This window comes from Polyodon spathula, chromosome 58 (genome assembly GCF_017654505.1).
Source record: "Polyodon spathula isolate WHYD16114869_AA chromosome 58, ASM1765450v1, whole genome shotgun sequence".
Lineage (NCBI taxonomy): Eukaryota > Metazoa > Chordata > Actinopteri > Acipenseriformes > Polyodontidae > Polyodon > Polyodon spathula.
Window position 1 is genome coordinate 353,254 of NC_054591.1, and position 25,000 is coordinate 378,253.

Below are 25,000 nucleotides of genomic sequence, written 5' to 3' on the forward strand. Positions count from 1 at the left end.
GCTTCCTTGTTCTAAATGACTTCCTGTCTTGTGAATAAATGTTTAAGCGCTTGTTTAGCACCTCGGGGGATCTAACCTGCATAATCTTCATCATCTGCTGGGTGTGGTAGACAGGAGAACAGCAGACTGTCACTCCTGCTGTCTCCAATGGAAAGCTGCTGCCTGAGGACAGGTAGGCTGGATATCCACACACCGAGGGTGTCTGAAAGTCCCTTTCTAGAAGCAAAAAGTGTGGCTATAACTAGTCCCAGAGCAATCTTATTTTACAGTAGTAGGTAGGAGGTTTTAAAAGGCTGGATTTATTGATTGACATAAGGAAGCGAGCTTTGTCTCTGTGTAATATCTCTTATGCTGATTGGAGACTGGTGAATCTACAGTGGGATCTTGGGAAGAAATTGTGTTGCTGCCTTTGAAAGTATGTGGGGCAAGGTGTTATATATTTTTTTTTTTTTTATTCAGTCTCAATAAGAAGTGTCTGTCTTTGGCATGTACACCAAATGTACGTTTTTTTAAAAGTACTTTTCTGTATAAGATTGTATTTGAGTATAATAGTATCAGAATGTGATTGATTTTCCCATTACCGGTTATACAGTAACTTACAGTAGTGGGTATTTCAGGATGCTGCAGCTTGCCAGCGATCGCCTGGGGTGTTTTGTCAGTATGATGAATTGTTTACATTTTCTTACTGCTTTTATGAAGGAACTTTTTTTAATTGAATTAAATGTATTATTTTACTGTTTTGGAGAACAAAGCATTAAGCATCAGGTATCAAAAGCAAACAGCCTGGTTGGTGGGTGTTTTCCCTTCATGTGCAATGTAACTTGAATACAATGCTTGTAAAGAAACTAAAGCAGTGAGCTAAAAGCGAAGTTTTAAAGGTTCTGTTATACCAGCTTTTATGTTAATTTGATTCTAAGTTTTTGTGGGTTTTTTTTTTTTTTTTTTTTGTTAATTAAAATCTCTTGCAAAAAATGTTTTTTTTTAAATAAGATTAATGAAGCAGTGCAATTTAATTTGATCAATGTTCATTTTAATCCGTGCTTCACGTTTATATTATTCACCACCTAATGAATTGGCTCCCAAGGCAGATTAGAAAATAAAGACAAGCACTTCAATTATGTTGAGCTGCAGCACTCCTCTTCCAGAAAGGGAAGGAAGCCAAATTTTGGTACAATGGAAGCAAATCTGCATTTGTGGGAACAGAGCCCCATATTAAACTTGGCAGCGCTGAATGCGTCGCTTCAGCTTTGTTGAGAGGCTGTGCAATGCTCATATTTCTGTTTAATTTTCACTGCTAGGAAAGAGGATCTGATAGCTCATTAGGTCAGCCCAATGTCATATCACCAACACATTTAGCATACAGGACTTTTACACACACAGTTCCTGTAATCGGAGATGTGGGGAGCTGGGCTGCAGATTGTGCATTATCGTTTGATTTAGTGGCACTGTTTTGATTGCTGTTTACAGTCAAAGTAAATCTAGAGCAAAGTGAAATTTACACATATCCTTTTAACTATGAATCATTCCCAGTGAAATAATACAACCTACACTTATGTTCCACAGTTGTCTAACTGTGAGTCTTCCTTTATGTTCCGTTGTGGAAATAGAAGACAGAATTACAATAAAACTCCCTCAACTTATTAAAGGCCTGTAGAGAGAGTTGATTATACAAAATCAATTTCTAATTCGGTACTATCCATCTACAGTATATAAAAGCAGCCCATACTGTTTCTGCTTATGTCAGTGTTATTTCTCAAATACCAAAGAGAATACGTTTTTCCATAGAATTTTGATCCCCTTATCCCCCCTAAATAATTAGATTAAGTAATGCTGTTAAAAATAACCCACTGTCCAATAAGAGCAAGTGTTACCTCACTGTGGTGTGATTATGTAGTTGTCAGACTGCTGTTTCCTTTAAGTCAGGGAAGAACTAGATAGGCCATATTTTGCCTTTCCAGTTAAATACTACTACTGTGGTTTCCTGTTACACAAATTTCACTTTTAACCATTTAAAGAGCAGCTCTTTTTTTAAAACTCTGAAGTTTAAAGCACCTCTATGGCTCTCAAACATGTCTCTCGTTTTAGTATGGCTGGTACACGACCATTAACGTGCAACACTGCCCCTAGTGGAAGTAAGCAATACCACATAAAACAAAGGTGGTATTTCTTCTATCCAGAGGGAGGAGGTGTTGCAGGGGGTCAGGGTAATAGAAAGACAGCTGTACCAGAGGCTACTGGTATTCCAGACCCATTCCATGTCCAGCGTCAGGTTGTTCCAATGTATGCCCACACATCAGAATAAAATCTAAAATGTTATCAGAACAAGACAAACATTATTTGTTTGTTTAACAGACGCCTTTATCCCAGGTTACTTACAGAGACTAGGGTGTGTGAACTATGCATCAGCTGCAGAGTCACTTACAACAACGTCTCACCTGAAAGGTGGCACACAAGTGACTTGCTCAGGGTGCAGTGAGTAAGCCTTGATTTGAACCGGGGACCTCCTAGTTACAAGCGCCTTTACTTTAACCATTGGACCACACAGCCTCCTATATCATATAGAGAGAAAAGGAAGCAATTTGTGTTTTGATGCAGGAGCTGTAGCAGAGATTGAAGAAGTAATTTATACTGCTGCTTAGAACCAGGAGCATGTGTGTACTGAACAAGAAGTCACATTGTTCTGTGAAATTACGGACCACAGCAGCTTTAATTACTATTCCAAATATCCTGTAATGCAGAAACGCCACAGATTTATCAATGTTAGTGAGAGCGTTAATGTCAGGCAGGAAACCGCTTGTAGTTTATAATCCGGAACGTGAGGGATGGTTATAAAACTACAGACCATGCTGTGCCACAACCCACACAGTTTATGAACACTTCTGGGATTTATTTCTGACTAGCACCGCAGTACAGGATTGTCAGAGATGGATAAATCAAGCCCTGTCCTATGAGAGTCCTATATATTGTTCAATGGAATGCATTGTACTAAGCTATTTCTACAGATTTGTGCAGTGTTCGTAAAATGTGTTGTGTTGTTTTTAATTAAACGAATGCTCCTGTGATCTCCCTAAGATTGTCCTTGAATGCCACAGACTACTGCTATACATTTCACATACCATGCATGGGCTTGCTTGGCCTGTTTCCCGTGATGATTTTAGACACAATTCAGCAGACATGTACTATATATAATTAATGGTGACTGGCCTCACTGCACAAACAATAGAATTCTCAGAATGACTGTACTTGTGGTTGCACATTGTGCTATAATGGGTAGTGTAAGGTACAGTAACATGAATGGAGAAGCAGTAGTTGGAATCAGAATGCAAGCTGCCCAAACCAGGGCAGACACATGGAAAGTAGTTCTCAAGACCATTTAAAAATAGAACACAGGAGGTGATACTGCAGTGGCTGCACAAAGTCACCCAGGTGCACACATTTGAGAAACACTACAGCTGAGCCAGCTGTCCATAAAACACATGGAGCTTTTTTATACTCATTATACTCAAAGCTGACTCCATCAGAGAACAGCTATAGTTCACTTAATTCTATACAATGTATAAAAAATGCTTCTTGTGTGAAGTAATGGATTCTCAGATACAGCCTCACAGTTCATAGTGCGTTTGCTAAAGAGTAAATATATCGCAATCAACATCATTAACTTAATGTGAGAAAAAAAAATAGCTGTGCATTATTAACTCAGTTTTCCTACAGACTAGGCCATGCCGTAGGATTCTGGAGATAATATTTTAATACTTAGTTATTAATTAGATTTGTTAGCCTAGAAATATAACCCGAAATGCATAGTGGAACCCTTACAAAAAGCATGCAAGCTATAGTATAATGCAACACAGAGGGATACTTTCATATGGGGACATTATTTCTTAACACCCATTAGCCCACATCTCTCTGTTATGTGAAGCAAGTTACTAATGGCTAAGTGCTGTTATTAGATTTTAAATGATCCACAGATTAACTGAATCATCTTAATCTAAACTCGAAACTCCAATTCAAACGTTTTCTCTGCTTGACTTGATCAAAATCAAAAGCTACAGCTGTTTTTTGTTTGTTTTTGCTTTTTTTAATCCACTTGGATTTCAACCACCACTTCATTTATTTTTATTTTTTTAGGGGCAGTCAGTTGTGGCTTATCCCATCAGGGTATGGGTTGATGAAATCCACGGTTACGTGTTTTTTTTGTAATAATGTTTCGAGAAGGCGTATGTATTTTTTTTTTTCGCTTGGTCTTTGCTTGGTCCCTATAGGGCTTGTCTTCTTTGGACCGTCATTGGTAGGCAAACACATTGACAGGCGTTATTATGACACCCCTCAGCAGATTACGCTTTTATTGTCATAGTGAAACTACTATACTAACTTTCAGTTTTGTGCAATTTTTAAGAAAGAAAAAAAAAAAGTCGAATATCGCAAACGCCTACAGTGTCCAAAACAGCCAGCCAGAGAGAGGCGAGAGGTAGAAGTCTGGTGACGTCACCGCGCAGTCTACGAGAGCAGCTCTTGCTGAAGCCGCTGTGTTCACCGTAAACCTGCTGCAGGAAGACGGGCAGAGGTGCGAGCTGCCTGGGAATCGGAGAGATTTACTGAGGGAAAATACAACCGAATACACTGATCGATACCAGGTAAGCGGCGCCGCCACTTCTCGGGACGTTATTTTTGCTTTACAGCTTGTAGGGTAGCTGGAAAGTACTATCGTTGCTCAGAATGCTGTAATAGCCCGAAAGAAGGGGAAGGAGTTGCTGGCTGCTGACAGTGTGGACGATCAGCGCTTGTTCTCCGGGCCTCCTTGCCAGACACACACAGCGAGGGAGGGACACGACTTTTGGGGACAAGTATAGGCGGGCGCAATCATTTTTGGGTGTTTCGCCGAACTCAGTACGCAGGTCTCGACATTACATTGAAAACGACAGGCTCAGTCTCATTTCGGATTTGAAGGTGGGGTAGACTTGTGGGATTTTCCGCCTTTGTTTTTAAAGCAGTTTAAAGCTGAAATTCGAGGACTCGGGACTGTGTCTCTCAGTTTCGCATGACGGATAATGTGTTTTTTTTTTTTATTATCGTAACACAAACCCTGCTTTCAGGAGAATGCTGCAGTAGTTTTTTTTTTTCACTGAGTGATTGACTTTTTTTTTTTAAATTTAACATCAGTTTGTTGAATCTACGAGCTGAGATAATATTATTAGCTGCAGTCAGTCAGTGGTTAGTGGACTATGTTATCTGGATGACTGCCACTTTACCTATGGTTATCTGAGTAATGGTAGATGCAAGTTAACCACTACGGTACAGACAGTTGTAATGTCAAAGTCTAACACGTGTTGCAAAAAAAAAAAATACAAAGTAGCATCCTTTATTAGGTTGAGTTTGTGTCATTTCTGGTAAATTGTGCGGGTCCACATATATTTTTCCGTCGTTTATTACAAACGCTTGTCGTGGCTGGCAAACTTGTGCAACCAGTGGGTGCTGGCTGCTGAGCAAGGATATCCAGCTGTGCAAAAACTTGCAGTTGAACATATGTGATTGTTAGTGGGTTAATGTTTTCCGACACACCATTTCCTGCTTGTTCATCCTGGGTCAATATAAATCGTTTAATTCTCGGATCACTTCCCATATCTCTCTTTCAGAAATATGTCCAGCAGCAAAGCGTTCAGATGGGTAATGCTCTTAATTTGTACTGGCAACTGAATGTGATGGAATTTATCTCAAGTGAAAAAGATCTAATTTCTTTTAAAGTAATTATAAAACTAGACAAATGATTTAACAAAAAATAAAATAAATAAATGCTGTAGTGGTGTTGAAACTTGTGGTGACACACCTTGCATCTCCGTGGAAGCTGTTTCAAACAATGATGTCACTGCCATGTTGCATGTGGTAGAATTAAATTGCATCATCACACAGTGCACTGACATCATTGTTTGAGGTAAGTGTAAATTTTTTTTTTTTTTTTTTTTAAATTGGCATATGACAGACTAGCTCTGAGCTGTTGAAGGCTGTGTTGTGGAAGCCATGTGGAGTTGAAAATGTTTTTTTGTGTGTGTGTGACTGTATATGTAATGGGCAGCATTGTGTAATACGAGCCTGTTGTGGATTCTGCCCCCAGTCGGCGAGGTTAGAAGCTCTTAAACCATGAATGCAGACGAGTCCAGCTCTTTTGCATTGTTTAAGATGCTCGCTTGCGGAGCACAGTGTCCCCTGTAACATATACACTGTATATAGTGTGTTCACTAACATGTGGGCATTATAGAAAGTCCATGAGTAACAAACAAGGCCGAATTGTTTTAGTGGCCTACTCTTTTTATGCAGTGATGGTTCAAGTATGTAAGCCTGTCCTGTATGTCACAGATTCTTATGATCACAATTGGGCTAGGATCTTTCCTCGCACACAACGTGATGTCTGTGGCTTGAACATGCAAGAGCTGTCCGGTGGTGTCAGACGCTCCGCTGCTCCGCGTCTTTGCCATGGACGTGATCTACACAAAGAAGCCTTTCATAAACACCTTTGATCAGGACAAATGCTGCGCGCCAGCTCAGACTTTTACATTTCATTTTCTGCTTGTTCCTGATCAAAGAAAAACTAAAGTTTGGCAACAAAGTCCGGAATGAATCCGACCCTAAATCGTTCCAGTTTGCAAGTACAGAGCTGCTTGACCCTCTGCTTTAAAGTCGGGACACGTAAACGAAGAGATGCCCTCCTACAGCAGAGGTCACATGAAAGAGTGCTGCAGCTGAACCATGTTGTATGGATGATGTAGGCTGGTCATCAGTCCAGAAGCTAATGTAACATTTAAATGTGTGTGGTTGTTTTGGTGCTGCTGTTACCAGCCATTAATGTAACACTGTAATCCTTAGCTGTTTGTTTAATTTTATATTTTGATATATGTGCCAGCTAGAATATTAATGCGCTAATCTACTTTAGATTTGGCACAATTTGTGAATCTACACCCAGCATTAAAGCAAGAGATGAGATTGAGCTATTATGCAAAAGGAAACTTTGTGTGGGAATGATGTTCTAGGTTTGAAGTATAGCAAGTCTGAACATTGCTTCCTCTCTCTAAATCCTGCTTGGACTTTGTAATGGTTTCCTTGGCAAAGGTAAACGAACTCTGACTTGACCCAGGAAACGATTCTCTCCTTCTTGTTCAGTGTCACCACAGAGCCATGAAACCACAGAGAGGCGGAATTAGAAAGATTGATTTTGAGAGTGCCACTTTTTATGAGGATGCGAATTCAAGATGTCTCTGGATAACGGCACAGAGAAAAAAGTAGGAAACTTACGCTTTATGGGACCAGGGGTTTCATGTGAACTGTAGCTTCAGAAAGGGGAAGGTTGACATGTAAGAGCAATAGGATTTAAAGGTTATAGTGACATCAAAATGTGCAATAATCCAAGCTGTCAGTTTCACAAAAAGCCCTACGGCATCACTTTGAACCTAAAAAACTTTTTACTTGAGTTTAACAAATATATTTATGTACATATAAAGTTAACCACGATCATTTCTTCATACCCCAAGCTGTTATCTAAGTTGCTGTACAGGAAAAGAGTAACTCGGGGGAGGATTTTATTTGCAGTAAACTTGGCTTTGGAGACACTGCCCATTCGATTGATATCGGTTTCCTTGCAGCAAGAAACAGAACCCAACTCCCAAGGACAGCATGCCCTTCTCCTGCCAGGGGAGGCACAGTCACTGCTCACGTGACTGTTTAAAAGTTGAGCTGTGTGGCTGATATTGTGCTGACTCGCTCGTTAGGAGTCAAGCTTGTTACCCAAAAGGATTCGCCCTGTGGGTGCCAAGTTGTGAAAGCTTTGTGTCAAAGATCCAATTCCTGCATACACAATTAGAACTGGAATTAGACCCGTGCGTCTGATAAAGCAATCCCTTTACCTGTTTCACTATGGCTCTGATACACACACAGAGGCCCTGCTAACATTACCTTCATTGCCCTAACTAAAATGAGAATGTCCACAGAGACTAATGGCTGCCACAGTGTTTATTTTTTTAATCTTGTGGTCCACCGTGTCCAGGTAAAGCCCTTAATAAGTTTGCTTTAAAAGCAGGTTTGTAGATATTAACCTCTCGGAATATTCCGTGGTTGGCTACAGAAGTGCTTTGCAATGTGGTCTCTCATGGTTTTGGATCTGTCATACCGCAAGTGTGTCTAGGAAGCAAGCTTGACTGTCGTGCTGATTATCTTTATAACGCTCGGGTCATGAAATATTGACACGTCGTCATGTAGCTCAGTGGGTTGAAAAATGAGACCCCTATTCTGTTTGAAACCGGCTGTGCATTCTCCTTTTCTGAACCTTCACCCTCATGTCTACGTTTCTCTGACTGAGGCAATCAAGGGACGGAACAGAACAAATAAGACTCTCCGCTGGTCTTTCAGACAAATCTAGTACGTTTTTTATGCCATTACCAGATACAGTGTGTGTGCACTGTACCTGATCATGCTCTTGCAAAAGCTGTAATACAGTAGCATGCAACAATCTGTGGGGCTTGCTAACTCATGTGCAGTTGTACCCTTAATTTACGTTCATTTGAAATTTTGTTAGACTTCAAAACAGTGCTCAAGAATTGCATAGCACTTTTGAAATGGTGCAACAAAAGCCAACTTTAAAAATCAATATTTTACTGCAAGGGCTTTGGAGTGGCCTGTGGAAATCTCATTAATCTACTGTAATTCTGAAAGCGACTGGAATCATTTTGTGCAAAAGTCCCTAGTATTAGGATTTTGAAACTCAATATAAAATGAGTGGCTCAATCAATCTGCACCATTATCTTACTTTGAAAACAATCATTCTTGAATCCAAGCCATTTGTGTCCTTTGTGTGAAAATAATAAAAAGACTGAAATTCCAGAAACCCAAAGAAATTGAAGCCAGAGAAAGAGGGCTGTGCTCTCTCTCTCTCTCTCTCGAATTCAGAAGATCACTATTGTTATTGAGTAATGATGTCCTTTCATTGAAGTTGTCAGCACAAACTCAGCTTTGTAATTCTGCATGTTCTGTTTGAAATGACACTATTCCAAAAAGTTTGTGATCATGAGTCTTTATACTGACACAGAACACCCCTGCTTATTTTGTTACCAATTCACATTTCTTTAACGTAGACAAAAGAAAAAAAAAAACAGCATGGCCTGTATTCATTTTGATTTATATTGCCGTGGGGTTTCTGTTTTGAGGAGAAGCAGCAATCCACACATGCACAATCATTTCAGTTTCTCAGCTAGGCTAAACCCCGCTTTGCTTGCCAGGATATTGGTGCTCCAAATAGGACAGCGAAAAGACTTCGGTCATGCAGGGAAGGTAAAGCCTGGGGAGACCCTTCTTCATCCCTCTTCTCTGTGAAGCAGTGAACCTGTTCTGCTATTTATAAGTTACATCTTTTACATTCAGGTCGCAGTGTTTAATTGGGGATGAGGTGGAGGTTCTGATTTTGCTCAAGGAAGCTATTTTTGTAAGTGAGCTCTTAAATCCACAGCCAGGCAAGGAGTCTCCATACTGCATGGCAGCCACTTCATTTTGCGCATTCCAGTAGCATGATGAAAATAGATTCTGTTTGTGCCCATTTCCTGTTTTTTATCATCTTCTTTCCTATGTCCTGTGCAGGCTGTCTTGCTCTGTTCAGATTGTTTCTTGTGACTCTGCCTGTTGCCTCTGCGTTCTTGCATGAGAGCTGTTCGCTCTGCAGTCATCTTGTTAAACGTACTGGACCCTATCAAGGTTGAGACATTCCGCTTCATTCTTTTAACACGCAGTCTATGTCGAATCGCTTCCCTACTGTATCTCTGTTTAAATCGCTGTGGATGCCCTTATTGCTGTTTGCACTGCTGGCTAATCTTCTGGCTTAGTTAATGGTCTTTTGCAGAGAAAAAAAAAACCCTGACCCCCTTTGCACTGAGGAGAAGAGTTGGAGCAATTAAAAACACAGTTTGTGTTTTTGAAACGGAATCATAAGATGGCAGGAACATATGAGCACTCCAATAAATTACGATTAAGCACTTCATTTTTATTAAGAACACAAAACTGTGATCTCCGTACTGGGGAAGGGAGGCACTGTGTACAGTAGCAGGAGTGGTGTGCCTTATCTACATAGCGTGCAAGGTAAGTGATTTGCTTCCATCTTGCATCTATCGGTAGCATAGCATCAACTTCTGTGAGAGGAGGCTGTTTGGCCCATTTAAGGGTTCACTAGTAGCTGATTGATCTCAGAATTATGTCAAGTTGGGTCTTGAAGGATCCAAGTGATTCTGCCTCAATGCCATGACTAAGCAGCCCATTCCATACCCTCACCTCTCTCTGAGTGAAGAAATGTCTCCTTCCCTCTGTCTCTTCAACAGCAATGAAGTACATACTTACTGCTGTTCGCACTGAGTTGACCGGCTCTGTGAACTTCATTTAAGATTGTGTTGTTTTGAGGAAGTACTGTTTTTTTTTTTGTGTGTGGGAAAAGGAAAAAAAAATAAAAAAATTACAGTAATGAAGCAGACTCCTTGCTCATAGCAGTTTCACCCATTCCAGGTTTTGCTAAACGAGTTTGATTAGCTACTAGGGTTGTGCTGTTACTCGTTACTCGCACTTGGAGTTGCTTTTAATAAGCGTTTATTAGCTCAATAAATCCGTTCATTAACATGTTAACCTTTAATAACCTTTAAAAAGTACTAACGAGTAACGGCATACCCCTGTTAGCCACAGTGTATACCTAACAAGTTCAGGTGTGTCTTATTAAACCGATAGTAAAACCAGGAATGGATCGAACTGCTGTGCAATAGGAGTCTTATTGCCATCCCTGTGTTTTGTAACCAGACTCTTGGAATGAAGCAATGCCCCAGGTACAGTTTCATTGTCATCCTCTGAATAAAGGCACAAGAAGCTTCTCCAGTTTCCTGTGCTTTGTGTCTGCTGAAAAGAGAAGCGAAGCCTTACTTTTTCAGTAATGATCTGGCTATTACATTTCTAGGCATCCCATGCAATAAACGGTATGGTTTTGCGTTTTGCACAGATAAGTCTGCCAGTAACGTCAGGCTTTCATTAAATACTAGACCCAATCAGAGTTATTGACCCGGGGGGGTTTAATGCTGAACATTGCGTGGGGATCTAGTCCTTGCGTAATGTGCCGTGTGCTCTTAGGAGTCCATATAGCTGCTTATGTCTCACAGTGGGATCACAGTTAAAATGAAATTCCATTTTGACAATATGTGAGATGTACTGTATTGGTGTGGAGTGCTGTAGGTTTTCAGCATATCATAATGTGTCCTTGAAGATGCAGTTTGCATGGCTGTGGTAGTACAGTTAATGAGTAAATAACCATTTGAAAAATGGATATTTTAATCGTGCAGTGTTTCCTCATTTTCATTACTGTATCTGCACTGTTTTTAGTTTTGTGGCTGTGATATAGTTTCACATATAACTGTTTTACAATGCTGGATATTCATTAACCTGCCCTTCCTTTCTGTCTCAGCTGATTTTTAAACACTTCCCAGATGTACCACAGGGACCCTTTTGTCCATTAAAACACAAGCTAATTGTTTTGATGAACAGCTGTTGCGCGTTACTGCATCGTGTTTATTATGATTTGCCCACAATCCTCTGAGGAACAAGTTTAAAGAAACTCTCTCAACATTGTTCCCTTGAGTTTGTTGTTTCATGGTGGAGAAATTCATGTTAAAGCTTCCGTGTTTTTGCCCTCGGCCAGAGGGATTACTCACTCTGTTTATATTACAGGTCTCATGACACATTGCTTGTTGTTGCAGTGCAGCGCGGTATGAGCTAACTTGGAAGCTGAAGCATTGGTTATGTTACAAACAGCCAGCTAGTGCCTTCATTCTCCCAGGTGTTTTGGGCAAGTGGCTGGAGCTGTGCAGGATAGGCGGCGTTGGTACACAAGACATGTTTGTGTGTGTGTGGATTCAGAGAAATCTGGGCCGAGCCTGTCCTAGTGCATTACTTCAGCCTCTGCTTGGAGCCCAAATGCAGCTTCAGAACCAAGAAAAAACAAGTGACACAGCAGCCTGTTTGTTATGGGAGACGGAGCACAGGGCAGTGTTGTTTAGAGTAACGTTCTGAGAAGGGCACTGAACAAACTCCAGGCCTGTTCTGAACAGGGTAAAGTGCAAGCCTCCAGTAGGCAGTTCACACCAGCAGAATCTCAGAACACTGCAGAACTCTCCTTCGTTTCTCAGACAGCTGCTTCAGCACTCTCCTTTTTTGTCCCCACCGCATGTCAGATAAAGATGGCTTGGAATGGATCCGGCCTTTCTGTGATGAGTCATTGTTTGCAAACCAAAGATTTCCTCCCTTGGTGTGAATGAGACGAAGCTTTTTATTTGAGCTGAGCTTGTCTCTCTCCCCACAAAAACAAACAAAAGGGTGTGAGCGCTCTTAGCCAGTGACACCTCAGGGATGGAAATAAGACTCCTATTGCATATCAGTTTTACCCGTTCCAGGTTTTAATAGAAGCTTGACTAGCTACGGTCACAAGCTCATGGGTTTTTTTTTTTTTTTTTTTTTTTTTTTTTTTTTTTAACTGAATAAAACCAGGAATGGATTAGATTGCTATGCAATGGGAGTCTTGCAGTATTTCCGTCCCTGCACCTGGATTTCATATAGACAGAGTCCACCTCTTCTCTTTAATGAATGTAAAGGACCTCTACGACAGTCAGTCCCAGGTGCTCTCGGTCTGATTGTGAAGGCATGGCTAGAAACAGCTGGTAATCTGGACCCTGCAACTCTTCTAAACTTTCCGCAATATGATGAAGCACACAGAATACCTTACGTGTCCAAGTGAACGGCAGTGGGGAGAAGCAGAGCGTCTCTGAATCTGGAGATTACTGGGGATGTATCCACAGAACCAGCTGGCATCAAGTATCCAGCAGCACTGAGTGCAGGAAGCTTCCCAGACACGGCTGTATGAAGATGCGTCTACAAAACTGGTACCTTGTTGATGCAGCATGACCCTAAAGCTGGAAACTGTGCTGCAGTATAACATTTAAATCTACGATGTGTCACTTGCAGAGTTTCTCCAGTGTGGACTGCGCTTGATCCTGGTTTGGCACGCTGATAAACACAGCTGTCAATTCAATTTACATTGGGCAGCAGGGTTTGTTTTTTTTCTGGACTCTTTCAGCTGGATTTTCTGTTTTGCTTTTATTAAGTAATTAGAAGTGGTTATATTATAACTTTAGAAAAACAAAAAAAACAAAGTGATGCACAGAACAGCAGGCTGGTCATAAATGCGTGTCTGTGTCACATGAAGAACTGCTTTGGTGTTACACTTACAATGCAAAACCCATCTGTCTTTGAATGGGAGCCAAACTGGGTTAACATGCTTATGTTCTGATCAGATTAAATAAATACAATAATAACCCAGAACAAAAAGTTTGGCTTTGCATCCCAAAGGCAGCTCTCCTAGTGAAATGAGTCTTAAATCGAAATGTAAACCTCGAAATTAAACTGGAGACCTTAAACAGCCATCTAAATAACTGGAAATGCAGCATCCAAAACAAAAGATTACAAAGGGGATAGGGTGCTTAGTATCTGAACAGTTAAAAGCTGCACTGTCAGAACTAATGGAAGTTGTTGTTTTGCAGTCTGTTTTTTTTGAAGGAATTCTGCAGTATCCGAATGGGCCATGTCACTTTAGAACCATGTGAAAGAGGCAGATTGTTTCAGGGTTGTCATGACAGCCTCACAGAGCACAGAAAGAACTCTGTGACCTTTAGGGGTGACAGTTCATTTAGGCTGTGCAAGCCCAAGGCTTGAGTCTTCACTGTGTGTTTCAGTATGAGCGATCCCATACTGTGTGACCTTTGAGGAAAAACCCATTGGAAGAGCTCTGTGACTCAGCTGGGCTATTATTACTTCCCACATATTCTCTGTGTCTGTATTGTAAAGCCGTATAGGGAGAATACATTGGGAGGATCGTAATGTGTCAGACCAGGTTCGCTTTTTCTCTTTTTCGGTGCAAATTGAGAGTGGGATTAATTTGAATGGTATAAAAGCAGCAATAAATAGAACAATATGATAATGTTGTCGCACTAGTACCATTTTTATACCTTAACTTTTTCTCTTGCTTCCAAACAGGGAACCCTAGACTTCAGTTGCACTGTATTACGTTCATAAATTCAATTCCAAGCAGCAAACCTATGACGTCAATAAAAATGAAAAACAGTTGCAGGCAGAATAGTATTCACAGGCACGCTGCGATATATTATTGCTTTAACTGCTTGTTAGTAAATGCAGAGGTTTTGTTTAATCCATGGAGAATGTAATTGAGGGCAGAACGTAGAGTGGAACGTGAGCAGCTCCCTAGCGACCTGCAAACCCTCAAAGAGTTTAAATTTATTTAATAGTTGACAGCCAATGAAACCAAAGGTCATTTAACACTATAGTATTGATGTATTCACTTTTGTTATCTGTGAAGGTGCCTGTTTCCCCTGTTGCAGTTCAATCCTTGGTTGTGTAGCCTCCTAGTCAATACTCTCTCACATCCTTACCATATAGTCCCTCCTGTCTGCCACAACACTGAGATGTGTTTCATATTCATTTGTTTCTATAAACAGTAAGCAAATTGGTTTATTCTTCCTAATGCTATACAGTACAGCACTCTTGCTTATATGTTCATGTTGCTGATGAAACACTGAAGTTTAATCTGTACTGAGAACACTTTGAGAGCAGCCCGCTCATTTAGAACATTGTCCAGTTTTGTGTTTTGAACAGTGGGAAAACAAAATTGATCTTCTGGGCTTCCAATACTGTTTCTCAAACTATGTGAGATGCATTGTGTCTTCATTTAATCTACTCCATCTTTTTTTTTTTTTATCCAAAATGGACCAATTTCCAGTACTTTTGTTTTCATCGCTGTCCGTGCAAAGTTTGGCAATATTTTCTGAAAGACACATTTCAAGTATTAATGTTTTAAAAATAAATAAACATGAAACATTCCCGACCATAACGCACAGTAAGAACTAAAGGGACAACGTTTGCAAAAAACGTAATCGGGGCAAGGCTCCGGCGATGGGAATTGCAGTTGGAAAAATGTGAATTAATCCCAACCCTGTTTGGGACGTGATTTAAAGATTTCCTGACACTCTTCTCCTGAAATGCACACCTGTCTTGCAGAGTAAGTTTGTACATTCGCCCCACCTTTTTCACAACCTGCTGGTGTCTGTCACTCGAAGAGTAGAGAGGCACTCACTGGCTGTGAAGGTTAAATTAGATTAGTGATGTCAGCTGCATTGGTCTCTCTACACGTTGGACCACTTGTGACCCGGTATTTTTAGAGGACGAAGCCACGCAGTGTTGAAGTCTGCACAGCTCCACAAAGACGGAGTTATGGGACCAAATAAATGATCTGAAAATGGCTTGTCTTCATTTTATTTCAAATAAAGGGATATTTTAGACCGACATAATCATCTTGTTCTCAGCTGTATTTTGACGGGAGGTAAGAATTCCTACTGTGTCGCGGAGTCAGTCCTGCTTTCTGCTAGCCTGAGATCAGAGCTATTCTTTCATGTGCATAGCCTTTCGCAGTAATCAAGATTCTGATCCAAATTTAGCGCTGTGTTAGACGCAGAAAGAAATCTTAAACGATGTCAGAGCCATTTGAACCTGTGATGCTGATACATCCGTCTAATCATTGCTACATGTGCACTTTAACTTAATTTGTTCTTGAAATCAGATTGAATTTGAAAAAGAATTAGTTTTTGGAGACACTAGTGTTGTGAGAGTAAACAGAATATGAATGATCTGTCAGCTGCTAATATATTTCACCCAGAGCTCCTTGCTTTTAAAATCCCCTGCCAGGAAAGACATTCTTGGTTTGAACTTCCCAAGAGGTTTGTAAGCTTACATTTAAAGCAGAGGCAATGTGAGGGTGGTGGTGGTGCAGTGGGTTATTGCACATACACAGAGACTTAATTTCTCCCCGAACACATATTAGCACAGCTGCTACACCCTGCTCTCCGCCTATGGTATATGTGGTACAAAAAGGACCCTTTTTTTATATTGTATCATTTCAGCCAAATCCGGTATTCAAAGCATGTTTTTATTGCATGCCGGGCTGCTCTGCCAGAAAGCACATGTGGGACACTTTTTATGTAAATCGCTTCATTCTGATTTCAGATGCACGGTGTATGGAAAAGACATTAAGTGTAACTACAAGATGCATGCATTATTTAAAAGATCTGGAAAAACAACATGCAGTCACTCTCCTTGGGTTTGATTCATGGTTACAAACACTAGATGCAACACGCCTTAATCTTATTTGTTTTGATCAGAGTGGAATGCATTTCTGCAGTTTGAAAGCAGTTCTGCTTCTGAATGGCAGCCTCATTACAGCATTAACCCTTAGTAAAAAGTCTAGATAACTGGCTGATTTATTGTCCTCTACTAAAGAGATGGTATTAATAATACATGAACAGCGGCACTCGATTCAATACGAGTGCTTCTGTCACTGTGCTTTATTCCTTTTATCACGACAGGAACTTTAGAAATAAATTGCCTTGGTGAAAACCGCAGTGTTTTCATAGCGTTGACTTTAGTAGGGTTAAATTAAGTGTTGAATACACCAGTGCTGAACTTTGTATGACTGTACTTTGTGATGATCTTTAAACGGTAGGCATTTGATGTTAATGCTATTTTGTACCATACAGTACCAGTAATTGGTTTGGCTTTTGAAGTGCTTTTATTTCTGAAAAGACTGGCTTTGTAGCTTTGTTTGTTTTTAAGGACTGTCAGCATAAATCTCTCCTCCCTGGCGTCTATTGGTGTTGTCACTTAGGATACAATATCAGCAAGAATCTTTTGAACTCTTTGTGCCATTAGATTATTTTGTGTATTGCTGTGTGTGTAATTGAGCAGATTGGTATAATTTGTCTGGAATAGTCAGTGTGTTTTTTTAAACATTTAGGAATTTAAACTGAATCTATCATCCCTTTATGATGAAGAAGTTTGTTTGTAGTTTTTTTCCACCTGTTTGAAATGTTGGAGTAAAAAAAGGATACTGGTCTTTTTTCTTTTTTTTTTTTTTTTTTTTTTTTTTTTTTTGCATATTCATGGCACACAATATGTAAAGGTTACCAAAATAATTCCACTGTAATAATTCCATTTTCTTTAACATTTCAAGTTAGCCTTTAAACATGGCTGTGTGTGTGTGCATGCTTGTATTCTTGCATAGCGCTGCATGTTCATTTTATAAACCAACAGCCTTTGATTCTCCCTGTTTTGTGCCTAGCCTACCCTATCGTGTCATTATTCTTTTGAGGGTGCCCACCCGGCGCTCTTTGCTTACAGTTCGCTCTTCCTTTCCTGCAGGTTTTGCCAGAGACAGACAGCACATCAAAGCCGAGCTGGTTCATCGATGGTTGGGAAGGGCTAGCCACCACTGACAGACAAAGAGCAGCAGACACCCCGAGCACAAAGGAACAATGAGCATGCTTAAACCGAGCGGGCTGAAAGCTCCCAGCAAGATCAGTAAAGCAGCAGGCACTGCAACCAAAACCAGCACCGCCACTGGTAAGAGAGAAGCAGGCCTGGCCCTACTGGGGAAGGGGAGAACCCGCTGAACACGGCAAGAGAAGCTGGAATTGTTAGGTTTTATAAGACTAGTTTGCATTATTATTGATAGTAGTTACAGGCCGTATAGCAAATATAACAATGCACCGTCCTTGTATATAGACGTTTCAGACATTGGGGGGAAAAAAAACCCAACAAAGATATATGTATGTATGTATGTTTGTGTGTTTTCAAAGTGCATTTAAAAAATGTGGCTATAACAGAGAGGATCAAACATTTATTTTAGCTTAGTTTAGATAGGCGATGGAGAGATAACAGTATGCTAATTATCCGTACTTAAACCCACTCTTATAATGTCATCTCTAGATCCTATTTACCTGCAGGTATCATTTTTATAGATTAATATTTCGTAATGGCACTGTGATGTTAAACCTTTGCGTGTTGGTCTTGGTATCATTTTCCATTTCCCCCTCTTCATTACATTTAGAGATGTCCTTGCAGTGTATTTTACATTATGCAGAACATTCATCTTTTCCTGTTTTTGAATGGTCAGTGTGTAAATACAAGAATGCCCATTTAGTATCCCCTGCTTCGGATGTATACTGTATCTTGGGACAGGATAAAAAGTAGAGGTTCCTGGTCTTCCACTTGCTACTGCTGGTTAACTTCAAGAGCGATCTTGTTCTCTGTTTTTGCTCCTGCAGCTCCAGTGAAACAAGCCTCTGTAGACAAGACCTCCTCAAGCCCCCCGTCGGCGTCTCAGGAGGACTTTGTGGATGATTTTCACGTCGGTGAGCGAGTCTGGGTCAATGGAAACAAACCCGGATTCATTCAGTTCCTGGGGGAGACTCAGTTCGCCCCTGGCCAGTGGGCAGGAATCGTTTTAGATGAATCGATAGGGAAAAACGATGGCTCTGTGGGCGGGGTGCGATACTTTCAGTGCGAAGCCCAGCGAGGCATATTTACCCGGCCGTCCAAGCTGTCCCGGAATCCCCTAGAGGATGGCGAGGCCAATGGCACACAGACAGCCCCCCAGTCTAGAAGCACATCTCCCACACGCGACCCTGCCAGTGTGTCCTTGCCGCCACCAGCATCTTCCACCTCCGCTGCTCAAAAGACATCAACCACTCCCGTCACGCCCACCACCCCAGTGACCAACCTGGCAAGGACTGCCAGCGAGTCCATATCAAACCTATCTGAGGCTGGCTCCGTAAAGAAAGGGGAACGGGAGTTGAAATTCGGGGATCGTGTCCTGGTAAGGTTGATTCCGCTCATACAATTCTAAAAATCTCGCCCTTTGCCGTTGCAGGAAATGTTGTGCATCACAATGGGGTTGTGTTTTTGTGTGGACGTGTAAACCAAAGACAAGTATGCCAATGGTCTGGCTTTCATCATATAGAAATGTGACATGAGAAGGAAGTTAAGAGTGCAGGCTTGCACATGTTGTGACTACAATGTTAACAGTCACATTAAAAGCTCGTACTGACAGCAGTTTACTGTTGGTCACGGTTTAGTATCTAATCGGTATCGCAGAAGCCACAGAGCTGGTTTATGTGATGTTGAAGGGCGTTTCATAAAACAGATCTGTGAAAAAGAACTTAAAGCATTGTGCAGCCTAATGACGTTGCATCAGTTGAAACTGAAAAAGAATATGTGAAGTCCCATACACATGAGCTGCTGTTTTATATGTGCAATTCTTTTCTGTTTAGGTTTCTAAAATTCATACATGAATCCTCTCAAGCAGGCTGGCTGGCAAAGTGCTGTTTTTTGTAATTGAATTGAGACAGGCTGGTTAACCTTGTGTAGTAGGGATGACAATAAAACTCATATTGCAAAGCAGTTTCACCCCCTCCAGGTTTTGATGCGAGCTTGATTTGCCATGGTGTGTAGGTAACAAGCTCAGGTGTGTCTTATTAAACTTGCAGGAATGGATCAAACTGCAGTGCAGTGGGAGTCTTGCTTCCATCTCTGTGCTGATGTACACGTGGTTGTTTGGGATCTTGCGAGAGCCGTTCTGTTCACTAAAGCTGCAGGAATGCTGGCATGCAGCAAGGAAACTATGTGTCAAGGGCTACAGCCCCTGTGATGACATCACAATTCCTGCCCTGCGTGCTTCTTCGTATGCCTACTAACACTCTACTCTAGACATGCCTTTAACGTGCAGGTCCTGGCTCCTGCTTTGTGAACACATTTCTTTTTTTGACCTTGTATTTCACATCCTGTTTGAAGTTGTATGTCTGTACCGGGGGATTATATTAAAGAGATGTGTTTTGTTATATCCCTGTGTTCTTCCCCTTGTTTTGAGTACATCTCAGTGTTGTAATAGTCATCGCAGACTCCCCTTTTACCTGTATTGGTTTCATAATTATTCCGATTTCTTTGTTGTTCAGGGATGGGGAAAAAGACTCCTATTGCGTAGCAGTTTCACCTATTCCAGGTTTTAGTTGGAGCTTGATTAGCCACATATAGGTAGCAAGCTTATGTGTGTTCTATTAAACTCTCTAATAAAACCAGGAATGGCTCAAACTGCTATGCAATGGGAGTCTTATTTCCATCCCTGTTATTACAACACAGAAATGTAGCCTACTAGTTCTTTTAAGATGCAGAAGTTTTTATTTTAGTGGCAGGTTTTAAATGGTGTGTTTGCAGTGTGTAGACTTGCATTTTTTCCAGGTGCCTGGAAGTGGTCTTTCTCAAGATGTCTAGTTATTATCTCAAGCAGTGATTCCATGATTCTTCTGTTCTCTTGCAATGTTTTTGTACATACTGAATTTAAAGATGCCGTATGCCCAAACTCACTTGGCTAGCCAATTATCATTCTGTAAAAACCCTCCCATCCCGTGCCTTCACAATGTTATGTTGCTTTTAAGTAGACACTACTAATGGAGGTTTTATAAACTTCCAGTAGGTACTGAACTTGTTTACCCTCCTCTGTTAATTTAGATTCAGAATCAGGCAAGTGTTTCACATGCAGCACTACCAAATCTGTATAAAAGACCAGTATAGAATGACTGTCGCCCTACAGCTTGTTCAACTACATGTTATTTCCCACTGTTAAATCACTAAAGACCACAACCTATGTAAGTGGTCCCTTGAGCTGTCAGTTAAAGACCCCTGATGGACTGTGCTGTGCGTGTTTCTCAAGCAGCTATTCCGCACTTGTGGTTCATCTTTTCCTTGTCCTGTTTTGCGGCCACCCATTTTTTACAGCAGTCCTGGTAAGGAGGTATCACGGGTTTTGTGGAATGCTGTGGGTTGGAATTCTGATTCCATGACATCAGCGCTGAGATGTGAAATGCATGATACCAGTACACTAGCAGTGAGGCTGATGGCTTTTGCTTGAAAGAAACCCAGCTAGAGATGAGGAGCGTTGGGAGAAGGAGACAGGTGTGCATTATTGAGCTGAGCTTTTCGGATGCTAGGAAGTGGTAGCATTAGTGTATGTGCTCCTCTGTTGCATATTTACTTGATGATACAGCGCTTGCTTTGCTTTATTATTCATATTATAATATATTTTTATTTATTTATTTTTTATTATTATAGTTGTATTTGAATGCCTCTTATGTTATCACTGTGTAGGTTGGAGGCACAAAGGCTGGAGTGGTGCGATTCCTAGGAGATACAGACTTTGCGAAGGGAGAGTGGTGTGGAGTCGAGCTTGATGAACCTTTGGGAAAGAATGATGGGGCAGTGGCTGGAACCAGGTATTTATTACACACCTTCTTATTCACTTCCATTGTGGAGTAGATCTTCCACACCTCTCAATTGCTGGAGGGGGAAAAGGTAGAGCAGTTTGACAAGTTTAAACAATGCTTCAATTAAATGTTCTTTTGAATATCCATTCAGCCTTGCGATCGTGGAGTGGGACAACTGTGTTTAAGATTTTATAGTTAGAATTAAATTGCACTGTACCCGTGACTAAATAGCATTACACTTCAGCTACAAATTGTGATTTCACCTTGCGTGCGCTTTTGGTTCTGGTTTGAAATGATCACTTGTTTTGTATATTATTATTAATATTATTATTATCATTATTAATTAATTAATTTATTTATTTATAAACTAGGTACTTCCAGTGCCAGCCCAAATATGGGTTATTTGCACCAGTCCATAAAGTAACAAAGATTGGATTTCCATCTACAACGCCAGCCAAGTCAAAAACACCGGCACGGAAAGTGCTACCTACCCCGTCAGGCCTGAAACGAAGCCCCAGCGCCTCCTCCATCAGCTCCCTCAGCTCAGTTGCTTCTTCAGTGGGAGGCAAACCCAGCCGCACTGGCCTGGTAAGAAGCACTGAGAGCGGTTGCATTCAGATACTGGAGCCTGACAGCATTACACATCACTGTAGGGCCCTTCCTTCATGTGGCTGATCTTTTGCTAGCTCAGTAGACCTGTCCATTCTTATATTCTGTTACCATTGACGTATGTTTTTTATTATTTTAATTACATTATATGAAAATCAAGGGTTATTTCAAGTATGAGGGTAAGGATAAAAATTGGTGGAGGCTAATGCACAGCTATGGCTAAAAGTTTTGCATCAGCTAGAATTTTAGGATAGAGACTGATCTGTGTGTAACCTCCGCGCTGCAGCTCACAGAGACCTCATCCCGCTATGCAAGGAAGATCTCGGGCACCACAGCCCTGCAGGAGGCCCTGAAGGAGAAGCAGCAGCACATCGAGCAGCTCCTGGCCGAGCGGGATGTGGAGAGAGGCGAGGTCGCCAAGGCAACCAGCCACGTGGGAGAGATCGAGCAGGAACTCTCGTTGCTCCGATCAGGCCATGAACAGGTTACATTCATACACCCCAGTCCTCTGCAGGGCTTGATTTCTTCTTTTTTAGGCAACAGTATTCAAAAAGTATACGATATGATTTGTCATTGCAGGGTTGCTGTTCATTTCTGGTCACTATTAAATGGAATAACAGTTGCAGTCCCATTGCCAGAAATTATGATTTTTTAAAAATACTGAAGCGAAAATGTAACCATTTTAATGATGCAGCTCTCACCAGATTGTCTGACTTGCAGTAAAGCAGCCAGCCACACCACATTTGCAGGCAGTTCTGTTCAAATTCTGCTTTTACAATGAAATGAATGAATTAACGCTGATGGATTTAACTTCTCCTGTTGGAGCGCATCGACCGTTCTTGTTTTTTGAGTGTTATTTTGTCGAGTCTCACTAAGTTTTTAGTTTTTTGTTCAATCAGTATGTGTTGGAAATGGAGTCTAAGATGGACCAGCTGCGCACGCTGGTGGAGGGTGCAGACAAGGATAAAGTGGATCTGGTCAACCAGCTGGAAGAGGAGAAGAGGTAAGGGACCATCAGTATGCTGGCAGGCATTAACACTTCATACCGTTTCTGAGGAACTGAATATAGTTTGATGTTAAAGAAGCCCACAGCAGAGGCCACTGTGCGTTTCTTTAAATGTGTGCAGTTCACCAGACCAGCATGCTTAAAATGTTTCCTGCTGTAGTGAACCATCGCCTAGTACTCTAGAGTGGATCTGGACCCTGGGCAAATTATGTAAATGGAAACAAAAAATCTTGCATTGCAGTACCCAAAGTGACCAGTTCTAATGGGCGTCTTCACTGTGATCTCTCCTCCTAACAGGAAGGTAGAGGACCTGCAGTTCCGGGTAGAGGAGGCTTGCATTACCAAAGGAGATCTGGAGGTAAACATTCCTCTGCATTGCCGACCCCCAGCTGTTCTAGAACACTTAGCACACGCCAAATGGAAGAGAGATATAGGGAATTGCAGAAAATAAAGAATTTACAAAACAAAATCAACGTCCGTTCCAGAAAACCAAAGTGTCTTTACTGAGCTTGGAGCCTAAAGCTGAGAGGCTGCAGTGAGGGCAACCCTTCTAACCCCTGTTAATGATTCCTTTTTACCACTCGAATGAGAGAACAACTAAATCTTGCTTTGCTTTTTTAATACCTGATTTCCAATGAACATCGCAATTATTAAAATTAACTGAGGATCTAGAACGTCAAAACTGGCAGTCTTTGGTTTTACAGTAAGAGACACTGTTTTTCGAGGGAGGGGGGGAAAGTGTTTTGCAAGTAAACCCCATTTTGAATTTTAGTAAAATTGTTCATAGTTTATAACCTGAAAGGGAGAATTAGAAGAGTGTAAAGCAAATTTGAGATTGTAATTCAGAAACAAAATCTGCTGCTAATTTGTTGTGCAAACAGTGCTTATCATTTCTGTAGAGATTTCTAAAATATTTATAATTTTAGTATTATTACTTTTCTGAATATTGCCCAAGCTCTCGGATACACTGGCTCTCTTACCCAAATCATTTAAGGGAATTATACTGGGAGACGCACGTAAAATAAAAGCATCTCTGGGTCCTTGAGGTATGTAAGGGAAAAGTAACAATATTTCTGGAACACATAACATATATGATGGTACAACGTTTTACACAGATTTGCTGATGAGCTCAGAAAATTGCCAGGATTGCTCCCCTAAAAAGGGCTGCCAAAGGAACACACTACTACTTAGTGGACAATGGCTGTTAGGTTAGCAAATAAACGAGAGAAACGAGATGTTTTAAAAGAGCCGAACTCTGCCAGTTTTCTCAGCAACATTGGGTGTCTTCTATTGACCTGAACAATAGTTACTGAAAGAGGTACTCTGTGGCATTAACAACAATACGAACACAAAGAACCGTGGCCTTAACCAATAGCTGATCTATTTATCACTTTAAACACTCAACCTAGGAGATTATATAAAAGTGACATTGTTGATAAACCATTCAATGAGAATTCAATACGAGTGTCTTCATCATCCACTTGCATTGAAACTCATTTGAACTTTTTCTGCACAAGAGAATAAAATGGGCTTTTGCGCCATTCATTTTGTTTTTATATTGCACATTAATAGGAGATCAGGAGCCTGCTTTTTTTCTTTAAGAAATTAGCTAATCCCAGTAATTTCAGATCCTGATGCAATTTTTCATAATCCGCGAAGAGCATTAATCTTGTTAGTTTAAAAATCAATCAATCAATCAGTATTGGGTACTGTTAGGCCAGTAGTTATTGTATAAATCACATATATTGTTAAAATATTTCCACATCATGCCACAGGTCCATTCTTTCAAAGACACTCTACGTTGAACAATTTATAATGCAAGACAAATTCTTATTAATATTACAAGACTAACTAAGCAGTCAGTGCTTTCAGCATTCTCTTTAATCATGGTGTGCTTGTTTCTTTAAAAGCTTTGATAAGATTCCAGCGCAATCTATGTGTAATAACTCAATGATGTGTGTCCCTCCCTTCAGTTAAAGTAATACTTTATTACAGTGTTTATTATGGTATTTACATTTTATATTGAGTGATTGGCCTTGTGTATAGCAAAGCACAGTGTGCTGTAAGTGGAATACCATACCATTGTCATTTAACAATAAAAAAAAAAAAAAATCCAAATTTAATTTAAAATTGTGCATTTTTTTTTTTTAATTGAACTCATGCATTCTGA

General features: G+C 40.7%; 2 protein-coding genes across 3 annotated transcripts in view; one reads left to right on the forward strand and one right to left on the reverse strand.

Moving 5' to 3' along the window:
• The window catches only part of LOC121307712 (huntingtin-interacting protein 1-related protein-like), a 30,400-nt gene extending 25,466 nt beyond the window's left edge, over nt 1-4,934 (reverse strand). Inside the window, exons 1-2 of the mRNA XM_041239964.1 lie at nt 4,909-4,934; nt 4,434-4,575 (exon numbers count right to left, since the gene is read on the reverse strand). Of these exons, the coding sequence (XP_041095898.1) occupies nt 4,434-4,575; nt 4,909-4,934 (168 nt within the window). The remainder of the gene's footprint in view (nt 1-4,433; nt 4,576-4,908) is intronic.
• On the forward strand, nt 4,490-24,823 carry LOC121307778 (CAP-Gly domain-containing linker protein 1-like). Of its 2 annotated transcripts, none has more exons than XM_041240057.1 (8): nt 4,490-4,634; nt 17,320-17,520; nt 18,225-18,775; nt 21,100-21,224; nt 21,587-21,803; nt 22,111-22,308; nt 22,724-22,827; nt 23,128-24,823. In XM_041240057.1, the coding sequence occupies exons 2-8, from the start codon at nt 17,433-17,435 to the stop codon at nt 23,279-23,281; spliced, it is 1,437 nt and encodes a 478-aa protein (XP_041095991.1). In that variant the 5' UTR covers nt 4,490-4,634; nt 17,320-17,432; the 3' UTR covers nt 23,282-24,823. The 2 variants fall into 2 exon arrangements, with proteins under 2 accessions (XP_041095991.1, XP_041095992.1); XM_041240058.1 differs by lacking the exon at nt 4,490-4,634 and adding an exon at nt 15,280-15,448.
• The last annotated feature ends 177 nt before the right edge of the window (nt 24,824-25,000 follow it).

Excerpts from the sequence above, each read along its gene's own strand:
- LOC121307778 (XM_041240057.1), top strand. The coding sequence starts at position 17,433 with ATGAGCATGCTTAAACCGAGCGGGCTGAAAGCTCCCAGCAAGATCAGT. Across the intron at positions 18,776-21,099 it reads AATTCGGGGATCGTGTCCTG|GTTGGAGGCACAAAGGCTGG; the intron begins GTAAGGTTGATT and ends ATCACTGTGTAG. Across the intron at positions 21,804-22,110 it reads AACCCAGCCGCACTGGCCTG|CTCACAGAGACCTCATCCCG; the intron begins GTAAGAAGCACT and ends TCCGCGCTGCAG.